This window comes from Argopecten irradians, chromosome 13 (genome assembly GCF_041381155.1).
Source record: "Argopecten irradians isolate NY chromosome 13, Ai_NY, whole genome shotgun sequence".
NCBI classification, from domain to species: Eukaryota; Metazoa; Mollusca; class Bivalvia; order Pectinida; family Pectinidae; genus Argopecten; species Argopecten irradians.
The window spans coordinates 13,263,659-13,283,430 of record NC_091146.1 but is presented as its reverse complement, the minus strand read 5'-3'; the positions used below and the strand labels follow the sequence as shown (position 1 = coordinate 13,283,430).

The 19,772-nt window shown below is 34.6% G+C and overlaps 1 protein-coding gene across 1 annotated transcript; it reads left to right on the top strand.

Moving 5' to 3' along the window:
- Positions 1–3,021: 3,021 nt before the first annotated feature.
- Positions 3,022–19,467, top strand: LOC138306767 (uncharacterized). Its single transcript, XM_069247237.1, is given in 21 exon segments — positions 3,022–3,356; positions 3,567–3,689; positions 4,045–4,233; positions 4,669–4,747; positions 5,015–5,039; positions 5,041–5,098; positions 5,503–5,688; positions 7,237–7,458; positions 7,868–7,987; positions 8,906–9,067; positions 9,428–9,540; positions 9,850–10,009; positions 10,720–10,793; positions 11,222–11,375; positions 12,958–13,127; positions 13,957–14,068; positions 14,553–14,751; positions 15,836–15,905; positions 16,229–16,413; positions 16,629–16,743; positions 17,126–19,467. Coding segments are annotated over 21 exon segments (2,955 nt in total). The 5' UTR covers positions 3,022–3,115; the 3' UTR covers positions 17,324–19,467.
- The last annotated feature ends 305 nt before the right edge of the window (positions 19,468–19,772 follow it).

The following is a 19,772-nucleotide window of genomic DNA, read 5'->3' as shown; positions in this document are numbered from 1 at the left end:
CTACTAAATAATAACCTTAGAAAAATTAACGATTGGTCTAATACATGGCTTGTAAATTTTAATCCTTCTAAAACTGTAACTATGACCGTAAGCAAAAAAATTAACAAACCGATTCACCCCTCCCTATTCATGAATAATATCACACTAACAGAAGTCAGTTGTCACAAACATCTTGGCATCACCCTTTCAGCTAACGGAACATGGTCTTACCATCTACAACAAATTATTAGTAAAACTTCTAAAAAACTAAATATACTCCGAAACCTTAAATTCAGCATTGATAGAAAATCTCTTCAAACTTTATGCTGTTCTTTTATCAGACCATTGCTAGAATATGGAGACATTTTCTGGGATAGCATGACATTGGGACAAAGTAATCCTTCAGAAAACATTCAACTTGAAGCAGCTAGGATCATTACCGGTGCCACCAAACTCACTAGTCATGATCGTTTACATACAGAATCTGGATTAGATATACTTATCAATAGAAGGCGAAAACACAAAATCATTACATGTCATCAGATTGTTCATGGTTAGTGCCCCACTTACTGTACCTAACTAACATGCTCCCAACTCGTCATCATAATATTCACTCATACAAAACAAGGGGAGCCGATTCTTTCTATCAACCTCCATGCCTTACTAACCTTTACAAAGGCTCCTTTCTACATTCTTCTGTGGACTCGCTTCCGGACATTATAAAATTAAATCCATATATTACCTGTCTCAAAACTTCCTTAATACTAATATCCCAGCTGTCCCTCTCTACTATATTATTGTAAAACAAGGCATGGCCAGATTCTAGAATGCATTGCAGTTCTCTAAACTCTCATCTATATCATCGTAATCTTGTAGTTGGTCCTCGCTGCTCGTGTAACCAATCTGACGAAATTTCTGAACATTTCCTTCTCCATTGTCTAAATTACCATCAAACAAGAATGGTATGTTTCAGAAACCTACCCCATGACTATGATATAAACACTTTACTCTATGGTAACCCTAATATGCCCGACCAGTACAATGAAAATATTTTTGATACGGTTCAAAATTTTATCAGTCGCTTAAACCGTTTTAATTAGATATATATACATATGTATCCAGTAGTGTTTACTCTACTGTCCATCTTAAAACCAGTCTTTTTTTCGTATATTGGTTATATACTCATGACCCGTGTTAGTTTTACTAATGATCAAACTATGGCTGATTTATCAAAATCTTTGGTTTTTTATGGTTGAAAAATAAACACCATTTTTCTCTACTCAATCCCAGCACCCGTCACTTTCCCTACCAAAGCTCTGTATATTTAGCACTGAAAATTCTTAGAAATCAGTTTGTTTAAACCAAACATATATAGTGCAGTGAATACACACAGCCAAACTTAGAATTAAAGCTAAAGTTTATAATTTCACATTTTATAGCGATTTTAGTAACTACTTTTTCAGATGCATTTTCAGAATAATATGTAATTGTTGAATCATATATACCATGTAGTCATACCGCGAGATGGTTTGTTTTGTCATTTATATTTCTTAGATTTTAGAATATTTACAAGACAAAACATGCAACACAGATGGGAGACAAAACATTATTATTATATAATTTTATTGTTTTAATATACATTAAGCACGTGAATCACTTAGACTGAATACTACATGTACCTCAGTGAAGACAAGACATGACCATATGACAACAAAACATTGTCTTCTTGTAATATTGAAATGTGTAAAAAATAATAATACATTATAAAATGATAAGGTAAGTATACTATGTATGTTACCATTTACACCAAACTCTACTTCAATACAACAAGACATGACAGGAATATATGACATTAAAACATTAAAACGTATTTGTAATATTGGAATGTATAGATAAATTATATCATTATGAAATGAGTGTAAGGCCAAAAAATAGTATGTCTGTTTAGGGTTATCCGAACCGGCCCTAATTTTTTACCACCGACCTTAATTGTTTTCCCCATTTTTCTATGAAAAAATTAAAAGTCGGGATCTCGATCTAAGACTCCCGTTCCGGCCATTATTTTAGAGCGAAAGACACTAAAAAATCCTCCCGACCTACCGATTTTTTTGCCAATGTAACCCTAAATAGACATTTTTTGTCTTAAGGTGTGTTGCTACTTAAACTGAATACTATCCCACTAAAACAGGACAAGCTAGGACAATATGACAACAAGGATTGACTATTTGTAATATTGGAATGTATAGAAAAATAATATCTTATTATAGAATTATAACATGTGTGATGTCAATTAAACTGAATACTATCCCACTAAAACAGGACAAGCTAGGACAATATGACAACAAGGATTGACTACTTGTAATATTGGAATGTATAGAAAACTATTATCGCATTATAGAATTATAACATGTGTGATGTCAATTAAACTGAATACTATCCCACTAAAACAGGACAAGCTAGGACAATATGACAACAAGGATTGACTACTTGTAATATTGGAATGTATAGAAAACTATTATCTTACTATAGAATTATAACATGTGTATTGTCAATTTAACTGAATACTATCCCACTAAAACAGGACAAGCTAGGACAATATGACAACAAGGATTGACTACTTGTAATATTGGAATGTATAGAAAACTAATATATCATTAGAATGATAACATGTGTGTTGCCACTTAAACTGTGCACTACCTCACTTAAGACAAGACATGGTAGGACAATATGACAACAAAAAATGACTACTTGTCAACATGTGTGTTGCCATATTTTTTAAAATATTTTTTGTCAAAAAATCACGACATTTTATTTGTATCGAGTGTTACTAAGCGGCTATAGGGTGCCTCCATGATCCCACTATATACCATTCTTATCAGCTATACCTAATGCTGCCCTTCAACGGAAAACAAACGTAACCGCCAACGATCGATAGCGGTGACAGGCCTTGCTATCGGGTGACCTGGTATGCCCTCTACACGTAGGGATACGTTTTGACCAATCATTGGATCCTCCAATCCAGGAAGTACCTGTACAGGTTGCTCAATCCTTATCAAACCCTACATGACCTACAGAACACTGGTCTAACAGATCAAGATGGGTTTTTTCTACTTGAAACATAACATCGTGTGAAAGAATGCAAATACCATTAAAGATGACCACATTTGGTTTGATATGTATATGGTGGTTTCTGGTTGCTGAGACTGGGGCGTTTAAGCCGACTACTGGTCAGGGAGATGACCAATCTATGTATACTCATGAGAGTATCACACAGGATGGAGTGGACAGAGCAGCAACCAAGTTTCTTACATCGACTGGATTATTTAATACCTCAACACAAAATTCTACGGACATCGTCAAGGATTATTTCGGATCGGGTACGTGAAATATTAAACATCGATCCTTTAAAGTCGGTATTTTTACTGTACAATATAGAGTAACTGTATAGTGAGGCACACCGCAATATATATATCTGGTCTATATATCAAACTAGTTAATCTGATATGTACATACTTTTGATTCACAACATGCTATTTCATATTACAGCGGGGTAAATATAGGGAACGCAATCGGTTTCAATGTTGTAGATACAAAGGGTTTCAAGAACTACCAGAAGAGGAGGCAGGAATTCGCAGCGGCTGTGATGAATGTCTACAGGTCATTTCATAATGACCCTGACTACACCGTCACCTCCGAGAGGATCCGGGAAGGTATGTGTATGTACACTGTCACCTCCAAGATGATCCGAGAAGGTACAGGTACTATAGGATCAAATCTACTACACTGTTATCTCCAAGGATACCCGCAATTCTATGTATTTTCACTAAATTAAGTTTTCCTAAAGGTTACATATCAAATTGCAAAATATAAAAAAATCGAAGCACATTTACAAGTGACTTGATGCGACAAAAATTCAATCTAACGAATCTCTGGATTGACCATTGACTACATTGAATCTGGGTATTGACGTCTTAATATAAATTTTATTTCAATAACCAATTAAAAAATCAATGATATATCATATTTAATATCATATTTTATTTCATTTTATTGCAAACGTTTTAGCGGATAATTTAGTGAAGTCGACAAGACTAGAGATCGCCTCCATCCTTTCCCAAGGATCACTGGATGATACCTCGATACACCTCCTGATAGACAAAGTAGGGAAGTGTTTGATGATCATACAGTCCTTCTACAGTAACACCAACTGGGTAGAGATGATGGTCAATGGCGGAGAGTCGTTCCTTAACTTTGGTAAGGATAATATTATTCTGTTCTCTTAAATACAGGCAGTTAGATATGTTCAGTTAACAGGTGCATGTATCAGTCTTTAAAGTTAACGGCTTCAGTTACAATGTACATAGGTTAATTGGTCAACCATTAACCATAATCTGAGAAAACGTTCCCGCAGTAATTCCATCGTATTTCGTATCCCTCATTTACCAATTTTCGTTTCAGTGAAACTGGATAATATGTCACTCAATCAACCAACCAGTAACAGTTACCATGACAACAGATGCTCGATTTGGGTGGTTTCATGATCGGCCCAGTTCAGCTCGTATTGATCTAGTTTACTATTGACATTTCTTCTCTCGTATTGCTTCCAATAGAATTTCAGTGTACTGAAGATTAGTTCTATAACGGTAACTTAAATATGTATTTATTTTGTATATTTTCCACATTACAAAGGAACACTAGCGCCATTCAATATGAAGATAGCTGAGTCAGGGACAGACACGTGTCGTAATTGTGATGGCAGCATGCCTAAGTAAGTCCGGGTAAATTCTTAGTTCGTTAGTTGATAAATCTTTTTTTTTTGCATTTACATTGTAATTATATTGCTTTTATGACTTTCTATCGTATTATACCATTAGTGTTTCCCTCATTCCCCTCATAAAGAGGTAGAAATGGTATAAAGCTAGTATATTAATAATCCGAAATAAAAGGCCAAAATAAATTCAAAGTAAAATCAAAATCATTTCTATGGAATTATCCTCATTTGTAGAGTTACTAATACAATTTCGTTGCATTTCAGTGCCTGCAATAATAACCTGCTTGTCCAGAAATCGCTTGACCAGTGGATACCTCTATGGCCAACTTTATTTCCCCAAACCTACAAGTTAGATAGTACTTTATCATTTATATCCCTACCGCAATATGGTGAAGTGTTAAACACCACATGAGAGCTGCAAACTTTTGTCATAAGAAATGAGAATATAATTATATTAGATAAAGTTTAGATTAAAGTACTAACAAACAATATATCAATATGTAAAAAAGACGAAAATCAAAAAGCTTGCAATGTATTTTGATATATTTATTTAATTGAATTATAAGATTACTAGCATATATTTAGAATTAACGGCTCTTAATGTTGCTGTGAGCAAACTGGGTTAAGCTTATAATGATTAGAAAGTAACAACATGTAACGGAATCTAAAAATTGTTCATTTTCTTCTTCAATTTTAATCAATATGTTCACTCATAAATGTTTCGTCTGATACCGTAAACTTACAACTAACAGCAAACCCCCTGGCTGTTGAGGGTAAATGCAGTCACGGTGGAGTGAATGATGCTGGAAGGAACACAGCAGCAACTGGGGGGATAAATAAAGAAACACCGGATTGGAACTGGTCTCCGCATGCGCACCTCCACAACACTTCCGGTCTGACGGCGGTCAGAGCTACCGAAGCTTTTTTCATGGACTCCGGTAAGTCGTTATCATTTCTCTTAAATGTTGTAAACAGGATGCTTATCATCTGCGTCGGACACGATAAATGAAAACAAGCAAACAATGATTAAAATCAACTGTTGATAACACAAAGTAAAAGTGTAGTACATTAAACGTATCTGCAGTCAAAGTAAAATTATTGATATTTTTTTACTGAAATCTAAAATATATGTATTAGACTTGGTGATTAAGATGATACCGCGTAATGATATCCTAGTGGAAATGAATCTCGAAAGTGTCTTCTAGAAAAGTTTTAACAGATACAATTAAGGATCTGCTCTAGTGAGGTTTTAGTCTCTTTGAAGTCTTGTTACAACATTAATCAAAGCGTTTTTGTGACTTTCAAAACCTAAATGTCTCAATTTGTCATTTAGAAAATATGAAAAAGTAGACTCTATGGCTTGTAGAACTCTTTGTATACAGACTTTAAGAAATTACCAACTTTGCAGCCATTATGAAATGGTGCATTTCTCACACTTTGTAGAGAGGTCGGTTCAGTTGTTTATTACCATACACCGTTTGGGTTATCAGTACATTCACTTATTTTAATTTCAATGTTTTTAATTTAACAACATGTTTAGCTGTATTAAGTTAATTTTTGCTTTATTTTTTTTTTAAGTTTACTGAAATGAAAATGGTAAGCATTTAAATGTGGAATTAGAACCTATTTTTACACGTAAGTGAAGATAAAAAGATTTATATATGTTAAACAGGAGATGTTGAAGTACTTTTTTGGTGGTTTTGTAACTGCAAAATTTTAGAAAAAGTTAGTCATTGGAACTTTTTTCTGTGAAAAATGACATCTGGTAACAATTGTAAAAAAGCCAGGTATTTTCACCTTCATAATTTAGGCGGTAGGGGTAACAGATACAGCTATTCTGAGCAATAGCATGACTATGTGATAATAATATTTTCGTAAAGAAAACATCCTAGTTAGTCGTGCGTATGGTCAAAACAGTGGAATTATGTTAAAATCACAATTTACGTCAAATAGCTGTCTTTGAATCGTACATATGCAATAGCTCAAAATCAAGCACACCACCACATTATTTTATTACATTTTTGAATTTGGTTTGAATTCCTTTTTCCAAAACATTATATCAGAAAAGAAGTTAGTCATCAGAAAAATACTTTTCATTAGCGCAGACCCTTAAAATGATATCGCATGAAGATAATACCTATGCTCCTGGGATAATTTCTCCTAAAGGTGCGTTATATAATATTGTACATATATCGACTGTTCCTCTTCTCATTTTAGGTTTTGTCATTTTACGAAATATTTGAATTAAAGGATGTATAAAACAATTTCGAGATAACACTTTTTCACCCACATGATTATTTATTTATTCCTCAGCCATAGTTTATTTGTTTACATGCATTCGTTTCTTTATTTGATGTATTTTCTCCTTTATTGTGGTATTATTTGTTTTAAGTTAAGCTTATAGTTTGTGTCGTTAATATATTTATATACATTTGTTTTTTTTCAGATAATACGTAAAATATTAACATGCACTTATTTCCTTCCAGCTTCAGGATTATTACGAGATGTCAACCAGGCAACCATAGAGAATATTTTCAAACTGAATTCAGTCAAACAGGAGAAATCCATGGGCTTTGTTGTTGATGTAACAGGCTCCATGGGGGACGATATCGCGTCTGTTAAAGCATCTCTCATCCATGTTCTATCTTCAGTCTTTGGGACAGAAAACGAGCCCAGTAGTTACGTATTGTCTACGTTTAACGATCCAGGTAACAACATTTAATCATCCATATTATATACAATAAAAAACATCCAATATCGATAGATACATGTACCCAGCCAAATCCTATCAGCGCAAACACCATGAAACACATTGAAGTATACGAATTAAGGTTACTTGCAGATACAGAGAGCATTATTTTCCGGATCGACCAGCAGAAAAGTGTAGTTGGAATCATCAAACTACACCGTATATGAACCCATCAATATTGTGTATTCTTAAAGAGTGCAAATTTGAAATTATTGCTTTTTATCCATTTTCCTTTCCAATAATGTATATAGATGTATCTGTTATGACCAGAGAATGACAGTATATGGCTTCGTTCTGTGATTTACGATACGTTGATACATGTATTACACATCATTACTAACATCAACAACGACTTTAATTTACTGTAGCTACCCTGACGACAGTAGAAACAACGACTGATGGACAGGAAATGATTCACTGGATAGAATCACTCAGCGTTCATGGAGGCGATGATTGTCCTGAGTACGCCATGTCCGGCATTTTAGCTGGTAGGATCATCAATCTCGCTACCATCTATAAAAATACCTTAGTTAAATTGTCCACTCAGTAAAACCATCCACATGTGGTAATATGGCACCAGGTGTAGCTGTAAACACTTTCTAGTATTTACATAGAGAAGTATTATAAGACTCTTTCATAAGTGGATATGAAGGATAGGGATATTCTACCCGAGGGTCACAAAATGTAGTAAAACCCGAGGCTTGCCGAGGGTTTTGCAACATTTTGTGATCCCGAGGGTAGAATATCCCTATCCTTCATATCCACTTATGAAAGAGTATTTTTCTTTCATACCTCGACGTTTTATTGCAATTTTACAACTATAATATCCCGCCATTTTGAAATAAATTCGAAGAAATCCACGACTGGAAGTCAATTTTCCATACATGAAAAATTACGTGATATTTTCAACACAAATTCCGTTGCTTGCATCTTTTATAGTAAAACCAGTCAATTTTGTGAAAAAAAAATGTTAAAATTTTACCGAGGAAATAGAGATTTTGTTGACGCCGTGACGTCACGAGGCTTTATTGCATGGGTAGCCATGCAATACAGCCTCAGGCGACATGAGTGTATTGCCCTAGACCAGCCAGTATTTGTAGGTATGAAAGAAAATAGTTTATGGCACTAGTGTTTTGAACCACAACTTTTCACTTGTATAGGTAAAGTAATGGACACCAGTCCAGACAGTTAAGCGAGACGAAATTCATACACTGTATGTTGAGTCAAATATCCTGAAAAATTTCCTTTTTGCTATAGATGTTCACTCTAATTATCTGTCATTTAACACCGAATTTGACCAAAGTTGACAGTAAAAAAGTTCTTACAGTAAGAAACTTCCTTTGTTGCAGCCTGTTCGTTTGTGCTATTGTTTTAACTTTGATTTAAGTACTTTTTTATTGCCACAGCGATTGACGCCTGTAAGCCGCACTCCATCATCTATGTTGCTACAGACGCGGATGCCAAAGATGGAAACTTGTCGAGCAACGTTATTCACCAGGCGAATGCTAAGGATATCACACTAAAATTTCTTTTGACCGGTAGTTGTTCCCCAACTCGTCGTCGGAGAGGTACATCGCAAGCTTTCATCCAGGGAAATGCTTTATTACATATTTGATTGTATCATAATTATACAGACCCACACCAACATTTATTTGAAATATATTTGGTTTTGAGTTGTATTTTACCTAAATTATCCAGTTGCTCGGTAAGATCTATTTGTTTTATCATAAAACAATAAAGGCGATAATCAAATATTGAAGCTTGGCATTCGTATGGGTTTATTTTAGTAACGTCGATTTTTTTAAAATTGTGTTATCAAAGCTGATTTACAGGTAGTCTAACATTATAATGCATTTTATTCCCTTACTGTGAAGGCTTTCTTATTATATTCATAATTTGTTGTGTTGCTTATATTTTGTATTAATCAGGCATAGAAAAGAGAGGTCACTCGGTGTTCGATGCACTCGTATCCAATACTGGTGGAAGTATGTTCAATGTAAATCATAGCGAGGTGACGGCAGTTTTAGATAATGTATTAAAGGTATAGAGTGTGTTTCTTGAATCCAATTATGTTTGATCATGACGAAGTCATGTGTGATCTGCTATAGAAATGAAACATTTAAACCGTAGGTAATTGCTGTGCAAAACCAATAAGAATTGATATTTTAAAGATTTAAAGTAAAAAAAAAAAAGTTTAAATAACACAATAAATTCAGATGCTATAATAGCGCAGATATGTAGTTGTACGAAATAATAAATGTGTTTTCACAAACATGACTTTGTATCCGACTAACATGGAACAAACAAAATTAAAGACATTTCATCTGTTTCTATTTCCGTATTTCTTTAGAATGACTTTCCCTCATCTGAAGCTATAATCGACTACTTTGTCTTGGCTACATCAGACCCCGATACAGTAAATGTAACTGTGGACAGTGAGGCAGCCGTTCTTGTCATCACCATCAAAGGACCATACAGTCTGGCGCATGCGTCACTGGCACTTCCCAATGGTACCTTTTCTAAGTCTAACAGTTTCTGCAACAATCATATTAAATATCTTGTGTATTCATATAGTAAATTTTAAAATTCATACCAATGACTTGGGATCCGCATACAACACCAAACATCAGGTATCAGCGTGACCACGTGTCCACATTTGAGTAGATATTTGTGGTAATTGAGGATATAGCTTTTAAGGAGTTTGTTTAATGATTTGTGGTAAACAAAATGCACAAGAAAAGCATGGCCTCCTTCATTAGATGATCGTAATCAATAAAAAGAAATACATAAGAAGTATATATTTTTCATATATTTCATGATATCAGAAAATGCTAGGTTGAATACACGCTGAGGATGTGTAAATTAAGTTGTCTATGTGTCCACCTCTCATTTGTAAAGAGTCAAAGACATAAACTTAAGAAAGTAGGGAGACGTTCATTCGATGTTTGCAAAATCATCCATTTTTTTCAATTGTTGCGATAAATGACCTTGATACCATTTGTATTATAATAGGTCAAGAAACATTAAAAAGTAACAAAGAAACATCGTGCTAATTAATTTGAGGAATACTCTACTATACCAAATATATCTTATGAGAATGATTTTCAGATTCTGTGTCAATATTGATAATACATATAATTTCAGTGGTAATCTCATGTTCTCAATTGAAACTATGTTGTAAAACTAATTTAACCTACTACATTTATTGCCTTTTCAATAGGAACTATAGAAACATTCTTGACCACACGTCCCACACAATATTTCTCCAGTAACACTATCACAATGTCCATCCAGGTAAGAATTAAGATAAGTTATTTTACGTATTGAAATCTTTAAAACTGTAACTCATAAACCGTTTAACGCAGCTCTTTGAAACTTTCTTTGTCCATCAGACAAGTGCTCTAGTTGTGCCTTTTGCTATTGCGGACATTCCTGTTTTTTTTCGTTACCATGGAAACTTAGTAAAAATACCAAATTACTATTTCTTTTGGTTTACGGGCTATAACTTTAAAACGGTTCAACACAGCTCCATGAAATATTTTGCATGTATCAGGTAACTGTTTCTTTTTGTTACCTTCAGTTTTCCAGTTTTACAATACTCAAATAAATTTGAAGTCCTACATTGAACTTGATGTATTTGGGATTTTCTACTAACTGCGGGGTGCGGAGGATAATGCCACGCTTTGCGGCACCTTGTTTGAATTGCTTTTGTTTTTAAATAGAGACCAACCCCTGGTATATGGAAGCTGACACGACTCAGGGGTAAAGAGTGGGCAGTAAATGTTACAGCGGCTACCTACATGTATATAGACAGTCAACTAAAGGAATCGGACGGATCAGGAATATCCTATGTGTTAGACCGTAACCCAATAACGGGTAGGTTATACATTGTATGTTAGACCGTTATCCAATAACGGGTAGGTTATATGTTAGACCATTACCCAATAGTGGGTAGGTTGTGTGTTATACCGGTACCCAATAATGGGTAGTTGTGTGTTATACCGTTACCCAATAATGGGTAGGTTGTGTGTTATACCGTTACCCAATAATGGAAATGTTGTGTTAGGTACCAATAATGGTAGGTTGTGTGTTAATTGTAACCCAATAATGTAGGTTGTGTGTAGATGTAACCCAATAATGGGTAGGTTATTGTGTTAGACCGTTACCCAATAATGCGTAGGTTGTGTGTTAGATTGTAACCCAATAATGATAGGTTGTGTGTTAGATTGTAACCCAATAATGGGTAGGTTGTGTGTTAGATTGTAACCCAATAATGCGTAGGTTGTGTGTGTTGATGTAACCCAATAATGCGTAGGTTGTGTGTTAGATTGTAACCCAATAATAGGTAGGTTATGTGTTAGATTGTAACCCAATAATGGGTAGGTTGTGTGTTAGATTGTAACCCAATAATGCGTAGGTTGTGTGTTAGATTGTAACCCAATAATGCGTAGGTTGTGTGTTAGATTGTAACCCAATAATGGTAGGTTGTGTGTTAGATGTACCAATAAGTAGGTTTGTTAGATTGTAACCCAATAATGGTAGGTTGTGTTTAGATGTAACCCAATAATAGGTAGGTTGTGTGTTAGATTGTAACCCAATAATGGGGTAGGTTTATGTTAGACCGTTACCCAATAATGGGTAGGTTGTGTGTTAGATTACCAATAATGGGTAGGTTGTGTATTAGAGTAACCCTATAACGGGTAGGTTGTGTGTTAGATTTAACCCAATAACGGGTAGGTTATATGTTAGACCGTTACCCAATAATGGGTAGGTTATATGTTAGACCGTTACCCAATAATGGAATGTTGTGTGTTAGATTGTAACCAATAATGGTAGGTTGTGTGTTAGATTGTAACCCAATAATGGGTAGGTTGTGTGTTAGATTGTAACCCAATAATGGGTAGGTTGTGTGTTAGATTGTAACCCAATAATGCGTAGGTTGTGTGTTAGATTGTAACCCAATAATGGGTAGGTTGTGTGTTAGATTGTAACCCAATAATGCGTAGGTTGTGTGTTAGATTGTAACCCAATAATGGTAGGTTGTGTAGGTTGTGTGTGTAGATTGTAACCCAATAATGCGTAGGTTGTGTGTTAGATTGTAACCCAATAATGGGTAGGTTGTGTGTTAGATTGTAACCCAATAATGGGTAGGTTGTGTGTTAGATTGTAACCCAATAATAGGTAGGTTGTGTGTTAGATTGTAACCCAATAATGGGTAGGTTGTGTGTTAGATTGTAACCCAATAATGCGTAGGTTGTGTGTTAGATTGTAACCCAATAATGGGTAGGTTATGTGTTAGACCGTTACCCAATAACGGATAGGTTATATGTTAGAACGTTACCCAATAATGGGTAGGTCGTGTGTTATACCGTTACCCAATAATTGGTAGGTCGTGTATTATAATTACAATTATATTTACAATGTATATATTAAAACATATTGCTTTAATTACAAACAGGTAAAAACTATACACTAGAAATCCTCGCCTACAATTTGAACTCCTCGTCATCGTCCTTTGCTGTGAACCTTGTCGGAGAGCACGGATCTATCATATACAGACAGTCAGTGTCACTTGTGTTCGGGTCCACCAAAACCACTGGTTATCTCTCCATCGTGGTACCATCAAAGGTAGGACCAGCATTATATTGATTACATCAGTACAGTGAACTCGCGATAATCCGGATTCCGATGGTCCCGAAATTTATCCGGACGGACATAACAGGGTTCGGATTTTATAATTGAATTTATAGCCAGACGCTGGAAGTCCGGATAATTCGCAATCCGGGAAATATATATCTGAAAACGAATGTGATTATTAACTAAGTACTGTGGAGAATTCGCAATCCGAATGGTTTTAGCAGGGGACTCAAGCGTTCAGCTTATTGAGGGTCCACTGCACTATGCTATTATGATGTCATTTTTTACAATAATTAAGGATCCGGTTTTACGATCATTCCTTGGTTCCACAGGAAAGCATTCCATGAACCGAGGTAATGTACCAGTAATACTTTCCTATGTAGAATTGTAAGTTAAGGAATTTACGGAATGCCCTTGACACCAGGTACAAATGAGTACATACATTGTATTTGAAAAAGAATTCTTAATTAAGAATTCTTTTTTTTTCAAATCCAATCGAAATGAGCTAATGTGATAATGAACGTGTATATCAGAATGGGACCGATCCGGCAACTGATATTTCTTTTTGTATAAGAGTAACATAAAATAAAGAATAATTCGAAGATGTGAATGATAAATAAGGGACACTTTGTCCGAATTAATAGAATATGAGCTTAATGGTTTTTTTTCTCTAGATTATCTCTGTATTTCCTCCACAGTAAGCAATTTTCCGCTATTATTGGTATCAGCAATGTATATTGTACGTTTATGTTTAATAAACTGATAATGGAATGGTTCAGCTATATGCTTGTATTTAGATGAACGTATTTTGATGTTTCAGAACTTCTACGTACAACTTAGTGGTGTTGACCAAAATGGTTTTAAATTTAAGAGGACTTCTAAAACTCTGATCATCCCTGTCGGAGTCGACCTATATGTACAACCCATTATAGGTAGGTATATTACAAAACTTTGTGAAAATTAGTTTCAATTTGTTTAATACATTACTCAAAGATGGAGACATTTCTCTTTTATATAAATATAAATATAAACTTTATCTATTTTACATCGATTACGAAACAAGTTATACAACTTATGCAAATAACTTTCGATGGCCTGGATGTAAGCGCGCTAGGGATTTTAGTGTGGGAGGAAACCGGAGTGCCGGGAAAAAAACCCACGTGATCGGGCAGGTGACCCCTAAGCTTTTCACGTTCGTGCCGAGGATCGAATCCCGGGATTGAACCCCGGCCGGCTAGGTGAAAGGCGAGTGGCTTAACCACTACACCGACCGATCACCCCAATATTTCTCTTATATCTATGTGTGTTTTTGTGTGATATGTTCCTTTTGGTAAATCTAGTTGTTTATTTTGCCACATAACTTCCTGAAAACAGACCAATATAATTGTGTACTAATTTGTTATGAATTCCTTATAGGTAATCTTGACATCGGTAAGGTCCACGATATAACATACACTATACGTAACCTTGGTGACACAGACAGGATCTATACCGTCAGTATAGTAGACAACAAAGGTCGAGTGAACAGTCCAACCTCACGAGAGCACGTGCTGGTGGCCGGAACCTCTACCACGGGACATTTCCAGATCCTGAGCTCTATAGAGCTGGAGTTTGTGTATGTATTGGGGTATTTATTACTGGTATTTGTACAATGTAGGCATATTTAAGTCTACTACTGGGCATTTACAGATTCTGACTTTATCGAAATAAAGCATACATATACAGGATAGAGATAAAATACATCATCACTGACTTCATTTCTAGAGTTAACGGACAAAATACTCTTTGCAACAACGACGATCACTGACTTCATTTCTAGAGTTAACGGACAAAATACTCTTTGCAACAACGACGATATATTCATTTTGAAAATAAAAGTATGGTTATACCTTAACGGTATTGATATTATTAGAATCAAGTAAATACTTACAAACATTCATACCACCATGAAATCAACATCGTTTTGACAAGATAAGGAATAATGCTGTGATAATATAGACAAGGGATGAAGTTTAATGAAGACAAAGTAATTATGATGATATTACGAATTTGATCTAAATTGGTAGAATACTCTGTCCATGTTTATTTACTGATCAGCTTATGTTGATCTGCCTGTCTGTTTGTTACCGGTGTCCGTATTTGTTTGTATTTCATATAACTTGTAAACATGCATACACGTAAAGTATGTAAATACTAAAGCAGCTCTTAAAGCAGGTAACGACATCACGTACTGGTGCAACTCATTAGGATATATACCATAAGTTGCATAAGTAATTATGTATGTAATTCCGGAACCTGGTTAACCGGATTTTAGTTTGTTGTATATCCGGATTTTAGTCCGCATTTAGTCCTCATCTTTGTTCTTCCGGTAAAACGGCATGGTTGTCGGTTGTGTTTTGGTGGAAGTTTTTTAAGCAAAGGCACGGTGTGTTTATAGATAATCAGTCGATTATTAGTTGCGGTCAGATAATTCGCGTTTGTTTGTATAATAATGATATAGTCATGATATGTAACGGTTAATTGTATAACGTATAACTGGTGCAACTCATTAGGATATATACGAAGTTGCATAAAACTTTTCAAAAGGTGAAATATAAAGCATTGGTAACTTTAAGTTCTGTAACAGTGGTATTGTTACCGTTTTTGAGATTTTGGATTTCGATATTGCATGTTTATTATGGTATACCATATGTTTGTAGGACCTATACTGTGAGTGTGAAGTTATCGGGATCTCCCTCCGTTCTACAGTCCAGACAGAGCTCAGTCATGGTATGGTCCAATGCTAGTCTATAAAAGAATTTCATATTGGGTTGCGCAGTGCGATTAGTTTTGCATATAACGTTCCATAAAAAAATATTTCAAGTTGTGTTCAGAATGTGTTAGTAGATATTAGCCCCTTGTTTAATCGAATGATATTTTGTATGCCAATATATGACTTCTTAGGCGTACTTGGACATGATAAGGATAATAAAAAGATTAAACAGGAGCAAACACTTTAAACAATGAACTTGAATGTGAGTATAGTGCTGAAAAGCAGTTTGTTTTAAGTTTGTGTGTATCACTGAGTAACTAATTATTGGATCTCTGTACAGTTTGCAGGAGCTCTCTGTTCATCCGTCATTAGTGAGTCATGCGCCCGGGCTGATACCGGAAGTAACTGCTCAGAGGTCAAGTGGTCCGCAACAGCCATCTTTTCATTTGATGTATCGACTTACGTAAGCATTCCAAGCGTTTCGATGACCTTGGATTCAAAGGACAGAAAGCGTTTACATGTCAGGTATGATATTGTGATTTTAAACAAATTAATTTCGAAATTAAATATTGTTCATGACACATTATATTTTAATGCTTAAACGCAACAACGGGTAATTGTGTTCACTGTGTCATTGAACAGCGATAAATAACAATGGGAGAATATCCACATTGACCATTACATTATATGCATACGAAAGGCAGGCAATGCTGAATTTGAGATTCATTTTTTTATTATAGCGGCACGTGTTGTCTTGACAACATTACTGTAAATGCTAAACCCTCTTTCGGAAGTGGATGCGACACAACACTGCGCGTGGTTGTCTCAGACGAGGAGACACTAGGTGGAAACAAGGTAAGCTATATCTTTGTTTTATACTTCAGTAGACTTTCATATCCATATAAATATTTAAGTTTTATATTACATATCGCCACTGAGATGATACATTGTATTTTGATGTCTAGCATTTGGTGTTACTTGTTGGTTGGTTCTAGTGCATGATATGGTGTATGTATGTTGACTTTATTTAATGCTTTGATGGACATAGTAATTACTTGACCTATTCATAAGTTAATATTTTTATAATGATCATAACGTTATACACTTAACATTATGTATATCACTTTGATATTCCAATTTTGTGTCTTATATGGCGAAGTTAATTCTAGAAATTGTTTTCTGATGGATACTTGTCATATTTATACATATATACAAATATATTACTTTGTTTGTACAGGAGAAGTTGCCACACTCGAGCCCTATAGACGACTATACTGGTGTTATTGTGGGTATTGTCGTATCTACCACTATAGTGGTGGCTGTCCTGGTCGGAGGCATTGTGTACAAAGTTCACTGGGCGAAAACCAAGAAAACTAAGACACCTACAAATCCCACAGTAATGGACAGTCACCCATCTCCTAATGAAAAACAGTGATTGTTTTATACAAAGTTGTATGTATTCACAGATGTATTGTCCTGATTGAAGGAAAACAAAGACTTCAAATCACAAAGAAAATAGGGACAATCATCCATAACCAAATGAAAAACAATGATTTGTTTTATAATTATACAAAGTTGTATGTATTCATAGACGTATTGTTGGGTTTGGAGGGAATGTGTAAATAAATAGGGAATATAAGAAATTACAAAAACTGCACTGTTCACCTCAAGATGGCAAATGATTAGCGGTTAAATGATAGATTAGATTGTCAAATTATATCTATTTCTGTGTTCGTTTTGTCTGTTGTAAATATATTTCATTTTTAATGCTGTATATCCAAAGCTTTTATTGATACACTATCACATTGTGTTAGTATTCCTGTGACGTAAAACTTTCCAAAATCCTACAAAAATCTAATCATAAGGTCTCACGGGTTTTGCATCAGTGTATGTGAACTGACGTTTTGAATGTATCAATTGCTACTGACGTGAAATATCAGAAATCCTTATACAACTTGCAGACATGTTTGGCAGGGTAGCGGTATTTTTTTTAAATGTTGTATTTTTAAACTCTTTACGTATACTAATATATATTATTGTATACCTATCCAAGTTTTATGTTATGATGTTAAGTTAAGGATATACATTTCAAAAACTTAATAGAGACTATCCATGTAAATTACTATATATACATTTCGTGTAAAAAATTGTTTGTTGATTTGTTAGAGATATATAATAGCCTATTATAGTTCTATGTATGTTTTGAATAATAAAAAAAATATTTGTTTCTACTTTAAAGTTCCTAACTCGTTCTGATGATATTGTCTAAATATCCTATAAATCTTGAAAATTTTCTCCGGGGTCAGTATTTTGAAATATTTCACTTTAAGCGGTAAATTATTAGTCTTTAATTATATGTATTAACATAATGCCTAGGCCTGTCCGAATAATATATGAATAATAAATGTGGTAAAACTTTAAAAAAAATGTATAATCATTTATGAAGTCTGCATTTTAATTATAAAATTCCTCCAAATTTAGAGCATTGTTTTTATTCAAAATAATATCAGAATGTGGATACAAGATTATCCGATAAACACCTGTTTGCTTAAGACATTTTTATGCAGGTGGTAAAACAGTAGTTTAAAATCTCTATTCACTATCACTGGATATACTCTATGTAAATATTGTGCAGTTCATTCAACTTGATAATGGAATTGAATATTATCGAAGACAGAGATATACATATTGTATGTTGATAAATGTGTATGGCATCGTTAGGGAAAATGGTCAGTTCTGGTCGTTAGAATGCTAGTGTTTATGCCGACCGATGCTCATGAGAGCATCACCCTAGATGGAGTGGACAGAGCGCCAGCTAAGTTTGTGATAACACACAGCCCGTTCATTTTCGCAGTTTGTTCCCAAAAATTGAACACTGAAATTTAAACGAATGAAAGTTCGGCTTGAAGTGTATGATATAAAATCAAGTCAATTCTTAATATTACACGTATCAAAGTTCGCGAGGATGGCTATAGCCCGCAAAGTCGTAAAACAATTCAATGTTGGGGACATACTTGACTATGCGGTATTATACAGGCAACTTCACACATTTTGTTATTGTCCCACACAGATATTTATATTTTAACTTATCAGAAGTTGAAGCTACTGAGTGACAAATGGAGACATATTTTATCGACATTGGGAGAGAGTCTAATGTCGTTCTTCGTGATATAGACATGGCAAACAAGTTCTTAAACCATGGCACCTATTGCGTACATTGATCAATGTGAGATTTTTGTAAATGATAAAGATAGGATACATTACATGAAGGTTTGGGTGGTGTAGTGAATACACCACTCGTATTTCACCTTGTTCGATGATACTGTTGGATTCCTGATCCAGCATGACCTCCTCCCAGAATACCTTGTGTGATGAGACTTCCGGTAGAGTGAGTGAATGTTAATCTATCATAACGAGATGATCCCTTTTCCTTAAAGCTTACAGGTAGTATGTGTTTGCCTATGAACCCACAACAATACCGACACTGATGTGAAAAGGTAATTTGTTAAGTGCCTGGTCACGTAGGATTTTTGTTCAGGCACATGCGTTCAGAGTTGTAATGACATGACATTTTGTATTTCGCTGTATTTGTATCTTACCTGTATTAATGGTGAATTTTTCTATTACTGTATACAGCGTTTACAGGAAATGTAACACAGAGACAACTTAATAAATAAATGTAATTATCTTTATTTTGATAACTTAGTCTTTATATGATGTAGTGTTGTAAAGATAGAATATTTTTTATGGCAAAATGTAAAATACATACACGATTTCAAGACAGCAATTTTCGTAACATCATGGAATCGTGAACTTTTCATTACAAGAGTATTGGTTTTACATTAATATTAAGATTAAATACTTCACATGCCTCATTTTTGTTC